The sequence below is a fragment of the Ovis canadensis genome, chromosome 9 (genome assembly GCF_042477335.2).
Source record: "Ovis canadensis isolate MfBH-ARS-UI-01 breed Bighorn chromosome 9, ARS-UI_OviCan_v2, whole genome shotgun sequence".
NCBI classification, from domain to species: Eukaryota; Metazoa; Chordata; class Mammalia; order Artiodactyla; family Bovidae; genus Ovis; species Ovis canadensis.
This window is the reverse complement of record NC_091253.1, coordinates 24,138,306-24,156,581: the sequence shown is the minus strand read 5'-3', so window position 1 is coordinate 24,156,581 and position 18,276 is coordinate 24,138,306. Positions and strand designations below refer to the sequence as shown.

General features: G+C 50.1%; 1 protein-coding gene across 1 annotated transcript; it reads left to right on the top strand.

Moving 5' to 3' along the window:
• Window positions 1–649: 649 nt before the first annotated feature.
• On the top strand, window positions 650–12,072 carry ZNF623 (zinc finger protein 623). Its single transcript, XM_069599712.1, has 2 exons — window positions 650–1,050; window positions 7,947–12,072. Exon 2 carries the CDS (start codon window positions 8,035–8,037, stop codon window positions 9,517–9,519), a length of 1,485 nt encoding a protein of 494 aa, XP_069455813.1. The 5' UTR covers window positions 650–1,050; window positions 7,947–8,034; the 3' UTR covers window positions 9,520–12,072.
• Window positions 12,073–18,276: the final 6,204 nt, after the last annotated feature.

Genomic DNA, 18,276 nt, shown 5'->3' with positions numbered 1-18,276 from the left:
AGCATACAGATCTTGTCCATGTTTTGTTAAGAGACAATCCTCTCAGGCCTCCATAAAAGACCCCCCTCCTCCAAGAAGCTTTCCCTGTTGTGCAGAGGGGTGTGTGTGTGTCGGGGGCGGGGCGGGGGGGGGGACTGGTCAGGAGCAGTTCCACAGGGCCCAGGGCCCCTCTCTGGCACGGCTTATTGTTGTAATGACTCCCTTGCTTGCTCCTGGCATCTTACTCCGACAGAGCTGATGCTTGTGAATGCTGCTGTTCCCCAGCTCCAGTTGATGGTTAATTGGATGCCTGCTGTTCCACCCGGGAGGTGGGGTGGGGGTGGGATAGATGGCATTTCCCACGACTGTCCCCAGAGGCCATCCTTGCGCCCACAGGACCAACAACATAGCCGGGGCAGGAGCGTGGCCCTAGAGGCGATCGGCCTGGCCACTCACTAGCTGTGTGACCTCAAGTGACCTGGCTTCTCCAGCGTTAGTCCCTGGACCGTAAAAGGACTAAGTCAGAGGGCACTCCTCGTGGCTGAAGAGGGAAGGGAAGACGCGGGAAGTCTCGGGAATCGCTGCCCGCTGCGGGAAGCAGGAGAAAGCCCTCGGCGGCCGCGCTACGCCAGACCTCGCCTCTCAGAGGGGCGGCGCTCCGACCAAGCCCGAAGGTGGAGGGCGGGCGCACGCTCTGGGGCGCCGGGGCGATGGGCGCAGGGAGCTCCGCCTGCCGACGTTTTTACTGTCGGGATTTACAGCTAACTGGAAGCCAATTAACTCTTGGGGGACAGGCGGCGCTCAGAGCTGCGGAGACGCGGGAGGTGAAGTCTCGCCTGCCCCTGGACTCGGATCCCTGCCAGCTGCACCCGGCCGGAAGTGTGCACCACAGAGAGGCCGGCCGGCCCCGGAACGCCTAGAGCGGCACCGGAAGCTCTCCGGGCGGGCCCTTAGGCCGATTTCCGGCCGCGGCGTGCGGGCTCCTGTGCAGGCTTTGTCGGCCGGTCTGCGGGGCGGGCGGCTGGCAGTCCGCGTGCGGGGCGCCGGCGTCCTCTCGCCGTTGGGCGCCGGGTGAGTGGCGCGTTCCGGGCCCCGAGCGGGTCAGCAGGGTCCTCCGGTCGGGTGGACGGGCGGGCTGAGCGCGGCCGGCCTCGCACGGGGGTCCCGGAGCCTCGGGCTCGGTGAGCCCGGCTCCCAGCAGCCGTCACGGCCGCCCCCGCCGGACTGCGGTCCGGCCCGGGTCCCGCAGCTTCTCTCCCCAGGGAACGTGTGGGTAAATCCCACTCTCTTGGTTCCTTTCCCTGGCTCCAGGGGCCACACACCCCAGGCGTAGAGCCCCCAGCTTCAGCGTCTGTGTCGCGGCTCTCAAGCCCACTGCCTGCTCTGGGGTGGCCTGGGGGTAGGTGAGGGGCACGGTGCGGGTAGTGCTGCTCTTTTGTTGCAAGCCAGCCGGCCTCTCCCTGGAGCCCGAGGGAGCTCTCCAGATGATGCTGGGAGAGTGACCGGCGCCTCGAGCCTGCCCGTGCTGGAGGAGGTGCAGAGCCGGCACCGCTGCCCTGGCGGGGTAGAGGTAAAGAAGAGAATCCCCTCCAGATGATGGGCGGCGCCGTCCTTTTCTCGAGTCGTATCAGTCCTGGAGACCGTCTCTGCAGGTGCTCTGGACGTCTTACCCCTCATGCAGTGGCTGCATCGTAGTCATGGGAGCCTCAGGGCCTGAGTAGCATGCCTCTCTGTGTTCCCGGGAGTGTTAGCTGGAGGCCCGTTTGAACTCGGGCTGTTTGTCTATAGAGCTCATGCTCTTAATCAGGCCGCAGTGCCCTCTCTGGAGCATGTCTTTCCCCTGAGCTCCAGTCCCAGTGAATGACAGGACTTGGTCCTGTCCACGGAGGTGGGACTTTCGTTAGATGTAACAATAACGGTATCTTAATAATGCCAATAGCTACAGCATCACTCATGTGGAAGATACCAGAGAAATGGGGCGGGGCTGGGCGAGGTTGCTATGTCTTTTCACAAGCCTAACTTCGTAGCTCCAGTATCTCCTGGAGAGATGGGGATGGATTTCTCTTGCAAAGGCCTTAGGGATGGTAAGGCTTGCAGGGCAGAGCTGAGAAAGCCCAGACCGCGTTCACAAGCTGGTAATGGAAGAGGTTCTCAGAGAAGCAGCTGACCCATAATAGGGCAGGGCCTTGAAGCAGTTCAGGGAGCTGTCGGGCACGTCTAGTGCTGCCTCGGGTTGTGGAATATGACCGGTGAAAGGACACTGAACTGCTCAGGAAAGGCGAAGACCATTGACATCTGGGCAGAGCCCTGGGAGCAAAACTCAGATGGCTGTGGGGTGGTGGGGGGAGGAGACCGCAGCTAGCAGCTGGCTCAGCTGTAAGCCAGTCACCTCCCCGAACCTCATGGATGATTGTGTGTTGAACACAGGAAATAAGAAAAGCACGTGCCGGGCACTTGGTCCCCGCCGTGTCTGTGGTGGCACCAGTGCAGGTTGGTGACACTGGCGGCCGTGGGGCCGCGCGGGGGTGCAGATTCTCCTGCAGCTCTAGTCCTTGTCTTCCTTGGGTGCCCTTTTATTGTCCTTTTTCTGCTGCTCCCAAGGGTGGAGCTCTGCACACCTACCTGCTTCCTTTCTTTAGACTGTAAGCAGCAGACAGCAAAGCTGGTAACTTGCCAGCCCAAGGTTTGTAACACCCCTTTACTAGTGTGTGTGCGCAAACAGCTTCCCGCCCCTGCAGTGGGCACTGCCCCCTCCCGTCTCAGAGCCACTCTGGCGGCTTATAGGCTTCACTCCCAGCTCTGAGGCTCTCCCCATCTCAACATCAACAATATCGTGTTATATTTTGTCTAGCAAGTTCTAACAGAAGGGAGGGCCATGTTAGCCCCAGACATTATGGAACCAGCAGTGTGATATATTTTTACTTCATTTGCTTCATTCAGGTTTTTTAAATGAAAAATTATCAATTTAACTTTATTTGAATTCACAGGGGAAAAAAGGTATTAGGAGAAACTGAAAAATTGCTGATATTCAGATAAATGTTTATTCGAAGCAAGGTATATTTAATTTTAAAAACTTCCTGAAAAGTTAAAATTATGAAAATCACGAAAAGGCACACATTTTTTTTATTTATTTTAAATGTTTATTTATTTGGCTGTGCCAAGTCCTAGTTGTGGCACGTAGGATCTTTAGTTTCAGCACGTGAACTCTTAGTTGTGGCATGTGGGATCTAGTTCCCTGGACCAGGGATCAAACCCTGGACTCCTTGCACTGGGAGCTTGGAGTCTTATCCACTGGACCACCAGGGAAGTCCCAAAGGCATACATTTTAAAGCTATATTCTTATAAATAGACATAAGCCTGTTTTCAGGTGGTATAACAGTCCTTTTAAACAACAACAAAAAAAATCAGGAAATATCACCTCCAAAACAAAAAACCGAATATACTCCCTGTTTTTGGATTAAAAAAAAAAAAAGATTTAAAATATAAGCTTACTTGTAGAATACCAATCCCAGCTGCTCTAAGCAAAATACCCTGTAACAGCAACATCACACTTGGGGAGGGAAAAACATCTTTGAGAACGGACTCTGGAGGCAGACAGGCCTGACTCTGAACCTAAGCTCTGCCACTGACTGGCTTAGCAGCCTTGGGTAATTGACTTTCTCAGTCTCTGTAAAATAGAGTAAATAATCGAGGTCATGGCTGCCTCGCAAGGTTTGGAGCTGTGCCTGAGACTGTGCAGGCCAGTTCAGCAGTGCCTATTTGGGGTTGAGGGTCACTCATCAGTAGCACCCCTGCCCTCCCAAATCTGCACCAGTGAGGCCCATGAAGAGCGAAAGTTCAGCTCGCTACTTGTCCAAGCCTTGGTTGGACGGATGCTGGACCTCTAGGCTAAGTGCCCATTAGGCTGTGTCCTGCCTGCCCACAGGAGGCGCTGGATTGCTGCAGCCTCTCCGCAGCACTGCACTCCTGGCCCAGAGCAGCAGGACCTGTGCCCCAGTGGACGAGGCTGGGTGCTGTGTGCCTAGTTATTCTCCCAGACCTTTCATTCGGCTAACTCCTTCCCCTAGTCTGGGGGAGGGAGGTGGGCTGAGTACTTCAGGGAATGTCGTTCCTCATGACACCAGGGGCACCTCCGGCATCTGAAGCATAGTGGGGCCTCAGAGCGCCAGGGCCCCGTATGAATGAACTTGAAGGATGCAGGGAACGTGTTAGAAGTCAGGGGAGGGTGTACAGATGGACAGGTACATGTGACCCCGTGTTTATACCTACAGATGGCACGCAAGGAAGTAAATGTGTCATTTTTGTTTAAGCCAAAGCCTGGATGAATGTGTATAAACTGAACAGCTTGCATTGGTCTCTGGGATTGTTGGGGATTATCCTTGTTTTTGTTTACCACTTGAAGTGTTCTTACAGTGTGGGTCTTATGTCTGTAATTGCTCAGAATGGACAGTATAAAAGTGAAGTAAAATAGGATATGAGACTGAGGAGTGTGGTCCTCATTTCATAATACATTGGTGCAGAAAAAAACACTAGAGGAAAACGTCAATGTGTAATCTGAGTACTGGGGTTAAGAATAATTTTAGCCAAAGTTTTTCTCAACTAGCATAGTTTACCCTTATGCCTTGAAAAAATAACTAAAGTAATTTCTGTAAGCAGGAAAAATATTTAAATCAAGTTAGTGGGCCTTTAACTCAGAAGAACAGTGTCAGTGAATGTCACCGGGCAGTGGTCAGAAATGCTGTGTCACAGCGTGCCCAAGAGGGCCACTGCTCCAGGAAGCTGTGTTGCAAACCTCACATGGAGAGAAACGCCTCGCGTAGACTTGCAGCTTCTCACTCTTACTGTCAGCTATTGGCTCAGTGTCTTCATCATCACAGGGAGTGTTGCATCTGAATAGTCAGGTTGTCTAACAGCATTATCTAAGCGTGGGTTCCTCTTGCTGTAGCAGAGATTCAAAACGAGTGTTCCCAACAGGAAACTTGGTTTCTGGTATACCATCTCAGGCAGAGGGAGGGTCCTGTCCCCTAGGAGCCTGCAGTGTGGCCTCGTGCATGTCCCAGGGGTTGGGCGAGAGGGTGGCATGCTGGAATCAGTCACAGGTCACCCCTGACATCAAGGGACTTCAGGAAATGTGATGGTTCACTGCTGACTCTTTGTCCACTGAAATTTCTGGAGGGATTTCTGTCACTCGAAGTAGGGACACTGGGCAGCCTCATGTCTGCCGTAGCTGACCAGCTGGCCCTCTGGCCCCCACGCTAGGCCGAGCTCAATTGCTGCCTCCAGCTGGAGCCAGGATCCCTGGCCTGTGGCCTTCTCTCTACACCAGTGTGTGTCCACACAGCCACAGTCTAAACTTAACAGGTTTCGGCCTCCCCAGATGCTGCCTCCTCCCCCAGCAAGAGCAGATGACCACGTGAATGTGTCCACTCAAGAAGGGGAGGAGCCCTGAGCACAGGCAGTCACTGGTCCACAGCGTCAGCAGTTCCCAGGAGTCTCCAAGGGTGGCCTGAGCTGTAGCCACTGAAACGAAGGAGTCCCAAGGCTCAGCGGGAACGAGGACCTCTGTTGGCCAGAAGACAGGCACAGGACTGTGCCCAGCTCTGAGCTGCCAGCCCCTTGGGGTGAAGGGCAGAATTGTGGAAAGGACACCGCATTGTGTTAACGCAGTGAAGGCTGCCTGCGCTGAGCTGAGGTCCATGCAACACAGGTGGCCTCCCGGTGTGGTGCTCAGCGTTAGCAGACACCTGGGGTGGGTGGGTGGGGGGGTGTCTTCACGTTGCTCAAATTAGTGTGGAAGGTTCTACAACCTTAGTAATATGCTAAGAAGCACTGAAATGTGTGCTTTAAAATCGTGGATTTTATGATGTGTGAATTCTAGCTCTGTAAAAAAAAGTGGGTGCCTATTGAATAAAAAGCAGACACAACCATATGATTCCATTGAAATGAAATTGAACACTGCAGAATTATAATAAGAGACAGTTCCCCTTAGAGGGGGGCCTCTGGGTGATGGGAATGGTATGGTTAGGTGGGCAGAGGAGCCCAGGGAGACTGTGCACTAGATGCAAGCTGTCACTCGAGAAGGAAAGCAGCCTGTTGGGAGGAACCTGGGGAGCCCTCCTGCCCTCAGCAGCTCCCCACCACTGGCTCTGTCCTCAGGGGCACATCCTTGCCCTCGGGGATTTGGGGGCATCTCTGTGAGGCTGCACAGCAGTTGGTCTGCTTCCCAGTGGTGCAGATTTGGGGAGAGAAGTGGTCCTGTGGGGTCATCTTGGGGGGAGCTCCTGGGAACTGGGCTCAGCTGGGGAGGGAGCACCTATGAGCAAGGTGGGATGGGGCAGCAGGGGGCTGGACGACCCTTCAGAGTTGCCCCACATGGAGACTGGGGCACTCTGGGCTCTGTCATGGGCCAGGACCCCACTGGGGTATGACAGGCAGGGTTCTGCACTCCTCCTGACACGAGGGAGGGCTCTTTTCGGTCATTTGACAAGAGGCGGGACTCATCAGGAACCCTTGGAAAGCAGGGTTTGTGCAGCTGGTTGCAGAAGAAAAGGAGAGGGTGTCTGAGCTGCTCCTGCCTGGAAGGTGCCGGTGCTCCCAAGGGGCTGTTCCATGACCACAGGGAACCATGTTCTGCCAACAACCTGAGTGAGGTGGAGACAAAGTTTTCCCAAGCTTCTAAAGCTTTCCTGAGCCTGGTTGACATTGTGTGCAACCCTTTGCAGGGAGTCACTCAGGCCAGGCTGGTCTCTGACCTGCTGCCCTGTGAGATGGCAGATGGGTTGTGGCAGAGGGCTGGCAGTAGAGAGGGCGTCCCCTCGGCAAATTCTTGCTGAAGGAGAAATTTTCTGCTGGGGCAAGAATTCCAGAGCTGAAGGCACGTCCCAGAAATGGTGTGAGGTTCCCTAAGCACAGGTTTTTCCATGGCAGACACACCTGTGCAGCGTGGCCCCCCTGCACTCACAAGCACCATCTTCTTCCTAAAGACCATCCGTGACTAGAATTTTCCACCATGGCCAGCTTTGTCTGGGTCTGACCTCCACGGAAGTAGGATCACACACTGAGCTCCTGGGCTTGGTGTCACCCCAGGAGGTCCACCTGTGCTCTGGTGCATGGTTGCCCTCCTTGCTGGAGGACACCTCAGTTGGCCCTCTCCTGCTGATGGATGTTCTGGTGACTGCATAGTGCTGTGGTGACGATTCCCACCCCAGACTCTGCTGCTGGGCAGGTGCAGGGTGCACAGGTGGACATGTTTACCTCTGATTCCATGGAGGATATTTAACCCAGTACGGAGGGCGGGCGTGGTGTGGGCACCAACACTGGTAGCGTGGTAAATGTGGGAGAAAGTGGGTGTCCTCATTTCATTGCTTCTGTTTTCTCATTGAAAGAAGCCACAAGGCCATCATCCCTGGGGTGGGGAGTGCTGTTGGACTCTTGAGAGAAGCCAGGAGATGGTCTCACGGGAGAGTTAGTGAGGTGTGGGAGCTGCTGGCAGCCCCCAGGGCCCGTCAGGCAGGTGGTTATAAACGTGAGAGCTCTGGTGGCAGGAACAGAGACACCCATCAGGAAGCAGGTTGAGCTCTGCCCCGACGGGAGGGCTAGAGGGCACATGTGGTGGAGGAAGGAGAGGGCAGGGGAGCAGGGTTAACAGGCCAGAGCTCGTGTGAGTCTCACCCATCCAGCGTCTCAGCTGGGCAGGTGGCTGAGTGGGGGTCGGAGCAGTCTTCCTGTATTTCTTAGAAAACATGTCTTGATTTTAAGTGGAGTCCAGACCCATCCCTGCCCATCAGCTCATCTGTCCCCTGAAACTGGTGTTGGTGGTGGAGCCCCCTACACCAGTGGAGAGGCCAGTGGGCTGAGCCGAGCGCTGTGCTGACTGCTGCTCCAGGTGCACAGTTCACCCCATCTGCTCCAGCAGATTCCCATCTCGTAATGAAGGGGAAAGATGATCTTATTCTGCTTTATTTCAGATGCTGACTGGTGACCAGAAGGGGACTCGGAGCCTGGGTTTCTGGGCGTGGGAACCTGCAGAAGGCAGTGTCTGAAACCCTCCCAGTGATGGAGCTCACAGCCCCCACGTCTGGGAGGGGCCCTGACCCCAGACTCGGGAGGCTTTTAGGAAACCTGGATGCACAGAGCCTGCGGAGCTGCACCTCGCAGGAAGGGGGTTTCCAGCAGGTGACAGTCACCCACTGGAAGATACAAACGGCAGAGGGAGCACAGGTGGGGAGTAAGTCTGAGGGGAGCCCTCTCCTGAGCCCAGACCTCCTCCTGCTTCAGAGAGAGTTGATCGAGGGGGAGGCCCCCCAGCACGAGGCCTGTGGCAGCTTCCCGTTTAACCCAGGCCTGGCCAGACATCAGGCTTCTCATGCTGGGGAGAAAGCTCACAGGTGTGATGAGTGTGGGAAGGGCTTCAGCCAGAGCTCCCACCTGGTGGAGCATCACCATGCTCATGGCGAGGAGAGGCTGTATGTGTGTAATGCGTGTGGCAAGGACTTCGTTCTCTACACGGATCTCATGGAGCATCAGAAAGTACACACGGGAGAAAGGCCCTTCAAGTGCGCTCAGTGTGGGAAGGCATTCTGTCACAGCTCAGACCTGATCCGCCACCAGCGGGTCCACACCCGCGAGAGGCCCTTTGAGTGCAAGGAGTGTGGGAAGGGCTTCAGCCAGAGCTCATTGCTCATCCGGCACCAGAGGATTCACACAGGGGAGCGGCCGTACGAGTGCAACGAGTGCGGCAAGGCCTTCATCCGGAGCTCCAGCCTCATCCGGCACTTCCAGGTCCACACAGAGGTGAGGCAGTACGAGTGCCAGGACTGTGGCAAGGCCTTCCGCCACCGCTCAGACCTCATTGAGCACCAGAGGATCCACACCGGGGAGCGGCCCTTCGAGTGCAACGAGTGTGGCAAGGCCTTCATCCGGAGCTCAAAGCTCATCCAGCACCAGCGCATCCACACCGGGGAGCGGCCATACGTCTGCAACGAGTGTGGGAAGCGCTTCAGCCAGACGTCCAACTTCACGCAACACCAGAGGATCCACACCGGGGAGAAGCTCTACGAGTGCAACGAGTGTGGGAAGGCCTTCTTCCTGAGTTCCTACCTTATTCGACACCAGAAGATCCACACCGGGGAGAGGGTGTACGAGTGCAAGGAGTGTGGGAAAGCCTTTCTCCAGAAAGCACACCTCACTGAGCACCAGAAGATCCACTCTGGGGACAGGCCCTTCGAGTGCAAGGACTGCGGGAAAGCCTTTATTCAGAGCTCAAAGCTACTCCTGCACCAGATTATTCACACTGGAGAGAAACCCTATGTGTGCAGTTATTGTGGGAAAGGCTTCATTCAGAGGTCAAACTTCCTTCAGCACCAGAAGATCCACACTGAGGAGAAACTCTACGAGTGTAGTCAGTATGGGAAAGAGTTCACCCCACCCCCAGACTTTAACAGCAGTCAGGAGGCTCCCCAGGAGGGCCTTCCCTTAAGTCAGACAGCCGTACACTTGGGGGAGACGTGTGGAGGCCTGGAGGGGCATACAGACTTCTAATTATCCTCTGGCTCACTTAGTGATGCTGGAAACAAGTGGCAAGGGCCCTGACTCATGAGGCTTTGGAGGAGTCAGCATTTTCCATTGTCATGGACGGGCAGGGCTGCCACCTCTCACTTGGCCACAGTGGGGCCTGCTGTCCTCTGTTGGGAGAACATGCAGGAGAGCCACACAGTTGGACAGCTGACATGGAGCTGGATCAGTTATGGGAGAGCTGTGGGTGTGGGAGGGAGGAGCTTGGCCTTAGGGGAAGAAGATTCTCTTCCACTGCACAATAACAATTCACCCTTGAGTTAAATCCCTTTTAAAGCAGAGTTACGTATCTAATTTTATAACTTTTAAAAGAGTGTTCCTCAGCCATTTTTGATCTGTCAGAAAGGCAAGCTAGAGAAAGATAACTTTCTTACCTAAAACCACAACTTGGTTTTCCTGTGGTCCTTAGGAGAAATTCCGGACGCCCTGCCTTGCATCCAAAGGCTTCCTGGAGCCTCATCTGCCCCCAGTTCACTCCAGGTTGCAGAGGTAGCACCAACTGCTGGACGTGCCCCCTCATCCGGGCGCTCCTGCCTCCCAGCCGAGGCCCAAGTGCCCCCTCTCATCTGGCTGATGACCCATCACGAGTCAAGACCCATCCCAAGCTGCGTGTTGGGCTCAGCCCGCTACCCCTCTGCTGCTTCTGATCCTCAGTGGCCATTCGCCTCATTACTGTTCTTGCTCTAATTGTTGTGTGTGCTCTCTCATTGTTAAGGACCATGAGTGTATCTCATGATTTGTGTGTCCCTGGTATCTGGAGCAGGGCAAGAAAAAGCACAGCCAAGTGTGCACTTGGCACCTCTCTTGCTTTGTCCTCTCTACACTGTTATTTAAAACATTAAAAAAAATTTTTTTGTCACTGCTTTTTTGTTTTCTGACAGTGTAGTCTGCTGGTCTACTGGAAATACCTCCTCTTCGCCCTGCTGACATCTCTGTTCATAATGCATTCGACACTTGCAGGCAGTAGCCAGAGTGAGACTGGCCTCTTGTATGTTTTGCCTTTAGAGTTTGTCTGTGAATGACTGTCCACTCGCTTGGGGGGCTGTGGGGCAGCGCTCATCTTCACCTGCTGCTGCTGCTGCTAAGTCGCTTCAGTCGTGTCCGACTCTGTGCGACCCCATAGACGGCAGCCCACCAGGCTCCCCCGTCCCTGGGATTCTCAAGGCAAGAACACTGGAGTGGGTTGCCATTGCCTTCTCCAATGCATGAAAGTGAAAAGTGAAAGTGAAGTCGCTCAGTCGTGTCCGACTCTTTGCGACCCCATGGACTGCAGCTTACCAGGCTCCTCCATCCATGGGATTTTCCAGGCAAGAATACTGGAGTGGGGTGCCATTGCCTTCCCTGCATCTTCACCTAGTGTTCTGTATATCTCTTATTCACTCAGAGGGTACACAGTCCTGATACACTTCATGACTTTCTTCTGTCTTAATAATTCCATGGTTGAGCCTAACTTCTTCCCCCTCTCCCTGTTCTCCAGCTCACTTTGTCACTGATCTGAAAATGTATTGTTCAAAAGGACCAGTGCTAAATACTTGGAAATCAAGGTGAATGAGACACCATCTGTCCTGAAGTCATCCATAGTCTGATGGGGCAGGCAGAAAGGTCATGGCAGGCTGAGTTCAATATTGGAGTTGAAGTATGTTTCCAATTGTGCAGGGGTGTAGGTCAGGAGGCAGTTACTTTGGTGTGGAGATGTAAGGTGGCTTCATGGAGGAGGTGACAGTGAACTGGACAAGTAGACACTTGTCACCTAGAGAAGAGGGTGGTCTGGGAGAGACTCTGGAGAAACAGGAGGCCTGGAGGATCTCTCTCTGATCTAAAGCAGGTGAGTTATATCACATGGTGGATAACTGTCTAGCAGAATTGTTAGTTGTTGCATCTGAATTTCTTTTATCTGAACATAAACCAGTTTTGAAATGCTGTCAGAATGTATTGCCCATGAGGATATATCTTCAGTTCTTAAATTCCAGCAATTCTAGAAGCCTTGAGTGGGTAAAGAGCATATAGTACTCCATTGTTGGAAAACTCACCCATAACAGATGTTTCAAATGGTATAGAAACGTATTACCAGACCATTTTAACCAACTTTGGTTGAGGTCCAGTTGCCATATAGTAATACACCCATTTTAAGTGTACAGAATTTTGGCAAATCCATATACATGTGTAACCATCATCACAAGAAAAACAACACTTCTGTCACCCAAAAAATGTTCCCTTTTGCCCTTTCCCAGGTCCCACTTCAGGCCCAAGTAAACACTTTGTTAGTATGCATTCATTCTGCCTGTTGCAGGACTTCACGTAAATAGATTCATATGGCATGTAATCCTGTGTGTCTGACTTCTTCCACTTTGCCATGTTTTAAAGACTAAACCAAGTAGCTCTGTGTTTCCAGAGCTGTTTGTGAGTAGTGTTCCATTGTATGGGTGAAGGTGAACATCATTTATTATTCATTCATCTGCTGGTAGAAATTGGGGTTTCCAATTTTGGCTGTTATGAATAAAAGTTAGCATTTGTGTAAAAGTATTTGGACTTGCCTCTTTATTTCACTTGTGTAACTGTCTAGGAACTTAATTGCTGGATTATAAGATACATGAGTCTTAATTTTATAAGAAATTGCCCAAAAGTTCTTCATCATGGTTATCGCCTCTCTTGCCACTGTCAGGGTTCAAATGGTCCACATCCTTATCAACATGTAGTATGGTGACACTTCTAAAATCTAATCCACTCCAGTGGCATATATGGGTGTCTATGCTTCTAATTTGTATTTGCCTACTGAAGATGGGACTCCCCAGGTGGCTCAGCAGTAGCGAATCTGCTTGCCAGTGCAGGAGCCACTGGAGACATCCTGGGTTCAATCCCTGGGAACAGGTGGAAGATCCCTGGAGAAGGAAATGGCAACCCACTCCATTACTCTTGCTGGGAGAATCCCATGGACAGAAGAGTCAAGCAAGGGGGTTGCAAAGAGTCTAACATGACTGAGCACGCATATGCACACTGAATGATGATATGGAGAATCTATGTCATCTTTTGCCCATTTTAAAGTTGGGTGGTTTGTCTTATCTACTTGAAAGGATTTTGGCAAAAACAAAACAAAAGGCAAAATGGTTGAGGAGGCCTTACAAATAACAGAAAGGAAGAGAAGCGAAAGGCACAGGAGAAAAGGAAAGACGTAGCCATCTGAATGCAGAGTTCCAAAGAACAGCAAGAGGATATAAGTCTTCCTATGTGATCAATGCAAACAAATAGAGGAAAACAACAGACTGGGAGAAACTAGAGATCTCTTCAGGAAAATTAGATTCCAAGGGGACGTTTCATGCAAAGATGGACACAATACAGGACAACCGGTATGGACCTAACAGAAGCAGAACATACTAAGAAAAGGTGGCAAGAATACACAGAAGAACTATACAAAAAAGACCTTAAAGACCAGATAACCACAATGGTGTGATCACTGACCTAGAGCCAGACGTCCTGGAATGCAAAGTTAAGTGGGCCTTAGGAAGCATCACTATGAAAAAAGCTAGTGGAGGTGATGGAATTCCAGCTGAACTATTTCATATCCTAAAAGATGATGCTGTGAAAGTGCTATGCTCAATATGCCAGCAAATTTGGAAAACTCAGCAGTAGCCACAGGACTGGAAAATGTCAGTTTTCATTCCAATGTGAAAGAAAAGCAGTGTCAAAGAATGTTCAAACTACTGCCCAACTGCACTCATCTCTCACACTAGCAAAATAATGCTCAAAATTCTCCAAGCCAGGCTTCAACAGTACGTGAAAAGAGACCTTCTACATGTTCAAGCTGGATATAGAAAAGGCAGAGAAACAGATCAAATTGCCATGATTGTTGGATCATTGAAAAAACAAAGTTCCAGAAAAACATCTACTTCTGCTTTATTTACTACACTAAAGCCTTTGACTGTGTGGATCACAACAAAGTGTGGAAAATTCTTCAAGAGATGGGAATACCAGACCACCTTAACGTGTCTTCTGAGAAATCTGTATGCAGGTCAAGAAGCAGCAGTTAGAATCAGACATGGAACAACGGACTGGTTCCAAATTGAGGAAGGAGTACATCTAGGCTGTTTCTTGTCACCCTGCTTATTTAACTTCTATGCAGAGTACATCATCCAAAATGCTGGGCTGGAAGAAGCACAAGCTGGGAACAAGACTGCCAGGAGGAATATTAATAACGCCAGATATGCAGATGACACCACCCTTATGGCAGAAAGTGAAGAGGAACTGAAAAGCCTCTTGATGAAAGTGAAAGAGGAGAGTGAAAAAGTTGGCTTAAAACTCAAGATTCAGGAAACTAAGATCATGGTATCTGGTCCCAACACTTCATGGCAAATAGATGGGGAAATAATGGAAACAATGACAGACTTTGTTTTGAGGGGCTCCAAAATCACAGCAGATGGTGACTGCAGCCGTGAAATTAAAAGACGCTTGCTTCTTGGAAGAAAAGCTATGACCAACCTGGACAGTGTATTAAAAAAGCGGAGCTGTTACTATTGCTGACAAAGGTGCACCTAGTCAAACCTGTGAGTTTTCCAGTTATCATTCATGGATGTGAGAGTTGGACCATAAAAAAAGCTGAGCACAAATTATTGATGCTTCTGAACTGTGGTGTTGGAGAAGGCTCTTGAGAGTCCCTTGGACAGCAAGGATATCCAACCAATCAATGGTAAAGGAAATCAGTCCTGAATATTCATTGGAAGGACTGATGCTGAAGCTCCAATACTTTGGCCACCTGATGCAAGGAATTAACCATTAAAAAAGATCCTGATGCTGGGAAAGATTGAAGGCAGGAGAAGGGGACGGCAGAGGATGAGATGCTTGGATGGCATCACTGACTTGATAGACATGAGTTTGAGCAAGCTCTGAGAGTTGGTGACGGACAGGGAAGCCTGGCGTCCATGGGGTCGCAGAGTCAGACACGACTGAGCAACTGAAGTGAAGGATTTTGGGGGCTTCTCTGGTGGCCCAGTGGTTGAGAATTCATCTGCCAATGCAGGGGACATGGAGTCAATCCTTGGTCTAAGAAGATCCGACATGCTATGAGGCAGCTGAGCCTGGTTCTGGAGACCTGCAGCCCGTAACTACAGAAGCCAGCTGTACCCTAGAGCCTGTGCTTTGCAACAGGAGAAGCCATGGCAATGAGAAGCCCGCTCACAGCTTGAGGATATCTCCCAACTCTCCTCAAATACAGAAAGCCTCCCCGCAAGGAAGACTCAGTTCAGTTCAGTTCAGTCGCTCAGTCGTGTCCGACTTTTTGCCACCCCATGAATTGCAGCACACCAGGCCTCGCTGTCCATCACCATCTCCCGGAGTTCACTCAAACTCACGTCCATCGAATCGGTGATGCCATCCAGCCATCTCATCTTCTGTAGTCCCCTTTTCCTCCTGCCCCCAACCCACACCCCCTCCAAGCACCAGAGTCTTTTCCAATGAGTCAACTCTTTGCATGATGTGGCCAAAGTACCGGACTTTCAGCTTTAGCATCATTCCTTCCAAAGAACACCCAGGGCTGATCTTTAGAATGGACTGGTTGGATCTCCTTGTAGTCCAAGGGACTCTCAAGAGTCTTCTCCAACACCACAGCTCAAAAGCATCAATTCTTCGGTGCTCAGCTTTCTTTATACTCCAACTCTCATATCCATGCATGACCACTGGAAAAACCATAACTTTGACTAGACAGACCTTTGTTGGCAAAGTAATTTCTCTGTTTTTCGATATGCTATCTAGGTTGGTTGTAACTTTTCTTCCAAGGAGTAAGCGTCTTTTAATTTCATGGCTGCAATCAACATCTGCAGTGATTTTGGACACCCCCCCCCCAATATCTGATACTGTTTCCACTGTTTCCCCATCTATTTCCCATGAAGTGATGGGACCAGATGCCATGACCTTCGTTTTCTGAATGTTGTGCTTTAAGCCAACTTTTTCACTCTCCTCTTTCACTTTCATCAAGAGGCTTTTGAGTTCCTCTTTACTTTCTGCCATAAAGGTGGTGTCATCTGCATACCTGAGGTTATTGATATTTCTCCCAGCAATCTTTATTCCAGCTTGTGCTTCTTCCAGCCCAGCATTTCTCATGATGTACTCTGCGTATAAGTTAAATAAGCAGGGTGACAATATACAGCCTTGATGTACTCCTTTTCCTATTCTAACTGTTGCTTCCTGACCTGCATATAGGTTTCTCAAGAAGCAGGTCAGGTGGTCTGGTATTCCCATCTCTTTCAGAATTTTCCACAGTTTATTGTGATCCACACAGTCAAATGCTTTGGCATAACCAATAAAGCAGAAATAGATGTGTTTTTTGGAACTCTCTTGCTTTTTCCATGATCCAGCGGATGTTGGCAATTTGATCTCTGGTTCCTCTGCCTTTTCTAAAACCAGCTTGAACATCAGGAAGTTCACAGTTCATGTATTGCTGAAGCCTGGCTTGGAGAATTTTGAGCATTACTTTACTAGCGTGTGAGATGAGTGCAACTGTGTGGTAGTTTGAGCATTCTTTGGCATTGCCTTTCTTTGGGATTGGAATGAAAACGGACCTTTTCCAGTCCTGTGGCCACTGCTGAGTTTTCCAAATGTGCTGGCATATTGAGTGCAGCACTTTCACAGCATCATCTTTCAGGATTTGAAATAGCTCCACTGGAATTCCATCACCTCCACCAGCTTTGTTCATAGTGATGCCTTCTAAGGCCCACTTGACTTCACATTCTAGGATGTCTGGCTCTAGGTGAGTGATCACACCATCATGATTATCTGGGTTGTGAAGATCTTTTTTGTACAGTTCTCCTGTGTATTCTTGCCACCTCTTCTTAATATCTTCTGCTTCTATTAGGTCCATACCATTTCTGTCCTTTATCGAGCCCATCTTTGCATGAAATGTCCCCTTGGTATCTCTAATTTTCTTGAAGAGATCTCTAGTCTTTCCCATTCTGTTGTTTTCCTCTATTTCTTTGCATTGATTGCTGAGGAAGTCTTTCTTATCTCTTCTTGCTATTCTTTGGAACTCTGCATTCAGATGCTTATCTTTCCTTTTCTCCTTTGCTTTTCACTTCTTTTCACAGCTATTTGTAAGCACTCCCCAGACAGCTAGTTTTCTTTTTCGCATTTCTTTTCCATGCGGATGGTCTTGATCCCTGTCTCCTGTACAATATCACGAACCTCAGTCCATAGTTCATCAGGCACTCTATCTATCAGATCTAGGCCCTAAAATCTATTTCTCACTTCCACTGTATAATCATAAGGGATTTGATTTAGGTCATACCAGAATGGCCTAGTGGTTTTCCCTACTTTCTTCAATTTAAGTCTGAATTTGGCAATAAGGAGCTCATGATCTGAGCCACAGTCAGCTCCCGGTCTTGTTTTTGCTGACTGTATAGAGCTTCTCCATCTTTGGCTGCAAAGAATATAATCAATCTGATTTTGGTATTGACCATCTCGTGATGTCCATATGTAGAGTCTTCTCTTGTGTTGGAAGAGGGAGTTTGTTATGACCAGTGCGTTCTCTTGGCAAAACTCTATTAGCCTTTGCCCTGCTTCATTCCATACTCCAAGGCCAAGTTTGCCTGTTACTCCAGGTGTTTCTCGACTTCCTACTTTTGCATTACTGTCCCCTATAATGAAAATGATATCTTTCTGGGGTGTTAGTTCTAGAAGGTCTTGTAGGTCTTCATAGAACCGTTCAACTTCAGCTTCTTCAGCATTACTGGTTGGGGCATAGACTTGGAGTACTGTGATACTGAATGGTTTGCCTTGGAAACAAACAGATCATTCTGTCATTTTTGAGACTGTATCCAAGTACTGCATTTCAGACTCTTTTGTTAACCATGATGGCTACTCCATTTCTTCTGAGGGATTCCTGCCTGAAGTAGTAGATATAATGGTCATCTGAGTTAAATTCACCCATTCCAGTCCATTTTATTTCACTGATTCCTAGAATGTCAGTCTTCACTCTTGCCATCTCCTGTTTGACCACTTCCAATTTGCCTTGATTCATGGACCTAACATTAAGGTTCCTATGCAATATTGCTCTTTATAGCATCGGAGCTTGGTTCTATCACCAGTCACATCCACAACTGCGTGTTGTTTTTGCTTTGGTTCCATCCCTTCATTCTTTCTGGAGTTATTTCTCCACAGATCTCCAGTAGCATATTGGGCACCTACTGACCTGGGGAGTTCCTCTTTCAGTATCCTATCATTTTGCCTTTTCATACTGTTCATGGGGTTCTCAAGGCAAGAATACTGAAGTGGTTTGCCATTCCCTTCTCCAGTGGACCACATTCTGTCAGACCTCTCCACCATGACCCTCCCATCTTGGGTGGCCCCACAAGGGCATGGCTTAGTTTCATTGAGTTAGACAAGGCTGTGGTCCTAGTGTGATTAGATTGACTAGTTTTCTGTGATTATGGTTTCAGTGTGTCTGCCCTCTGATGCCCTCTTGCAACACCTACCATCTTACTTGGGTTTCTCTTACCTTGGACGTGTGATATCTCTTCACAGCTGCTCCAGCCAAAACTAAACATTAAAAAAAAAAGTGTGGAATTTTAGGTAATTAGTTTCAGACCTTTCTTCTTTTCTGATGTAAATATTTAAACCCAGGAATATCCCTCTAAACATCGCTCTAGCTGCATTCCACAGATTTCAACGTGCCGTGTTTCCATGATTCCCACAGCCCGGGAAGGTGGAAAGGATCAGGCCGGCTCCAGACAACACCGCCAC

Bases quoted from the DNA above. Each gene is read 5' to 3' on its own strand.
- ZNF623 (XM_069599712.1), top strand. From the start codon at position 8,035: ATGGAGCTCACAGCCCCCACGTCTGGGAGGGGCCCTGACCCCAGACTC.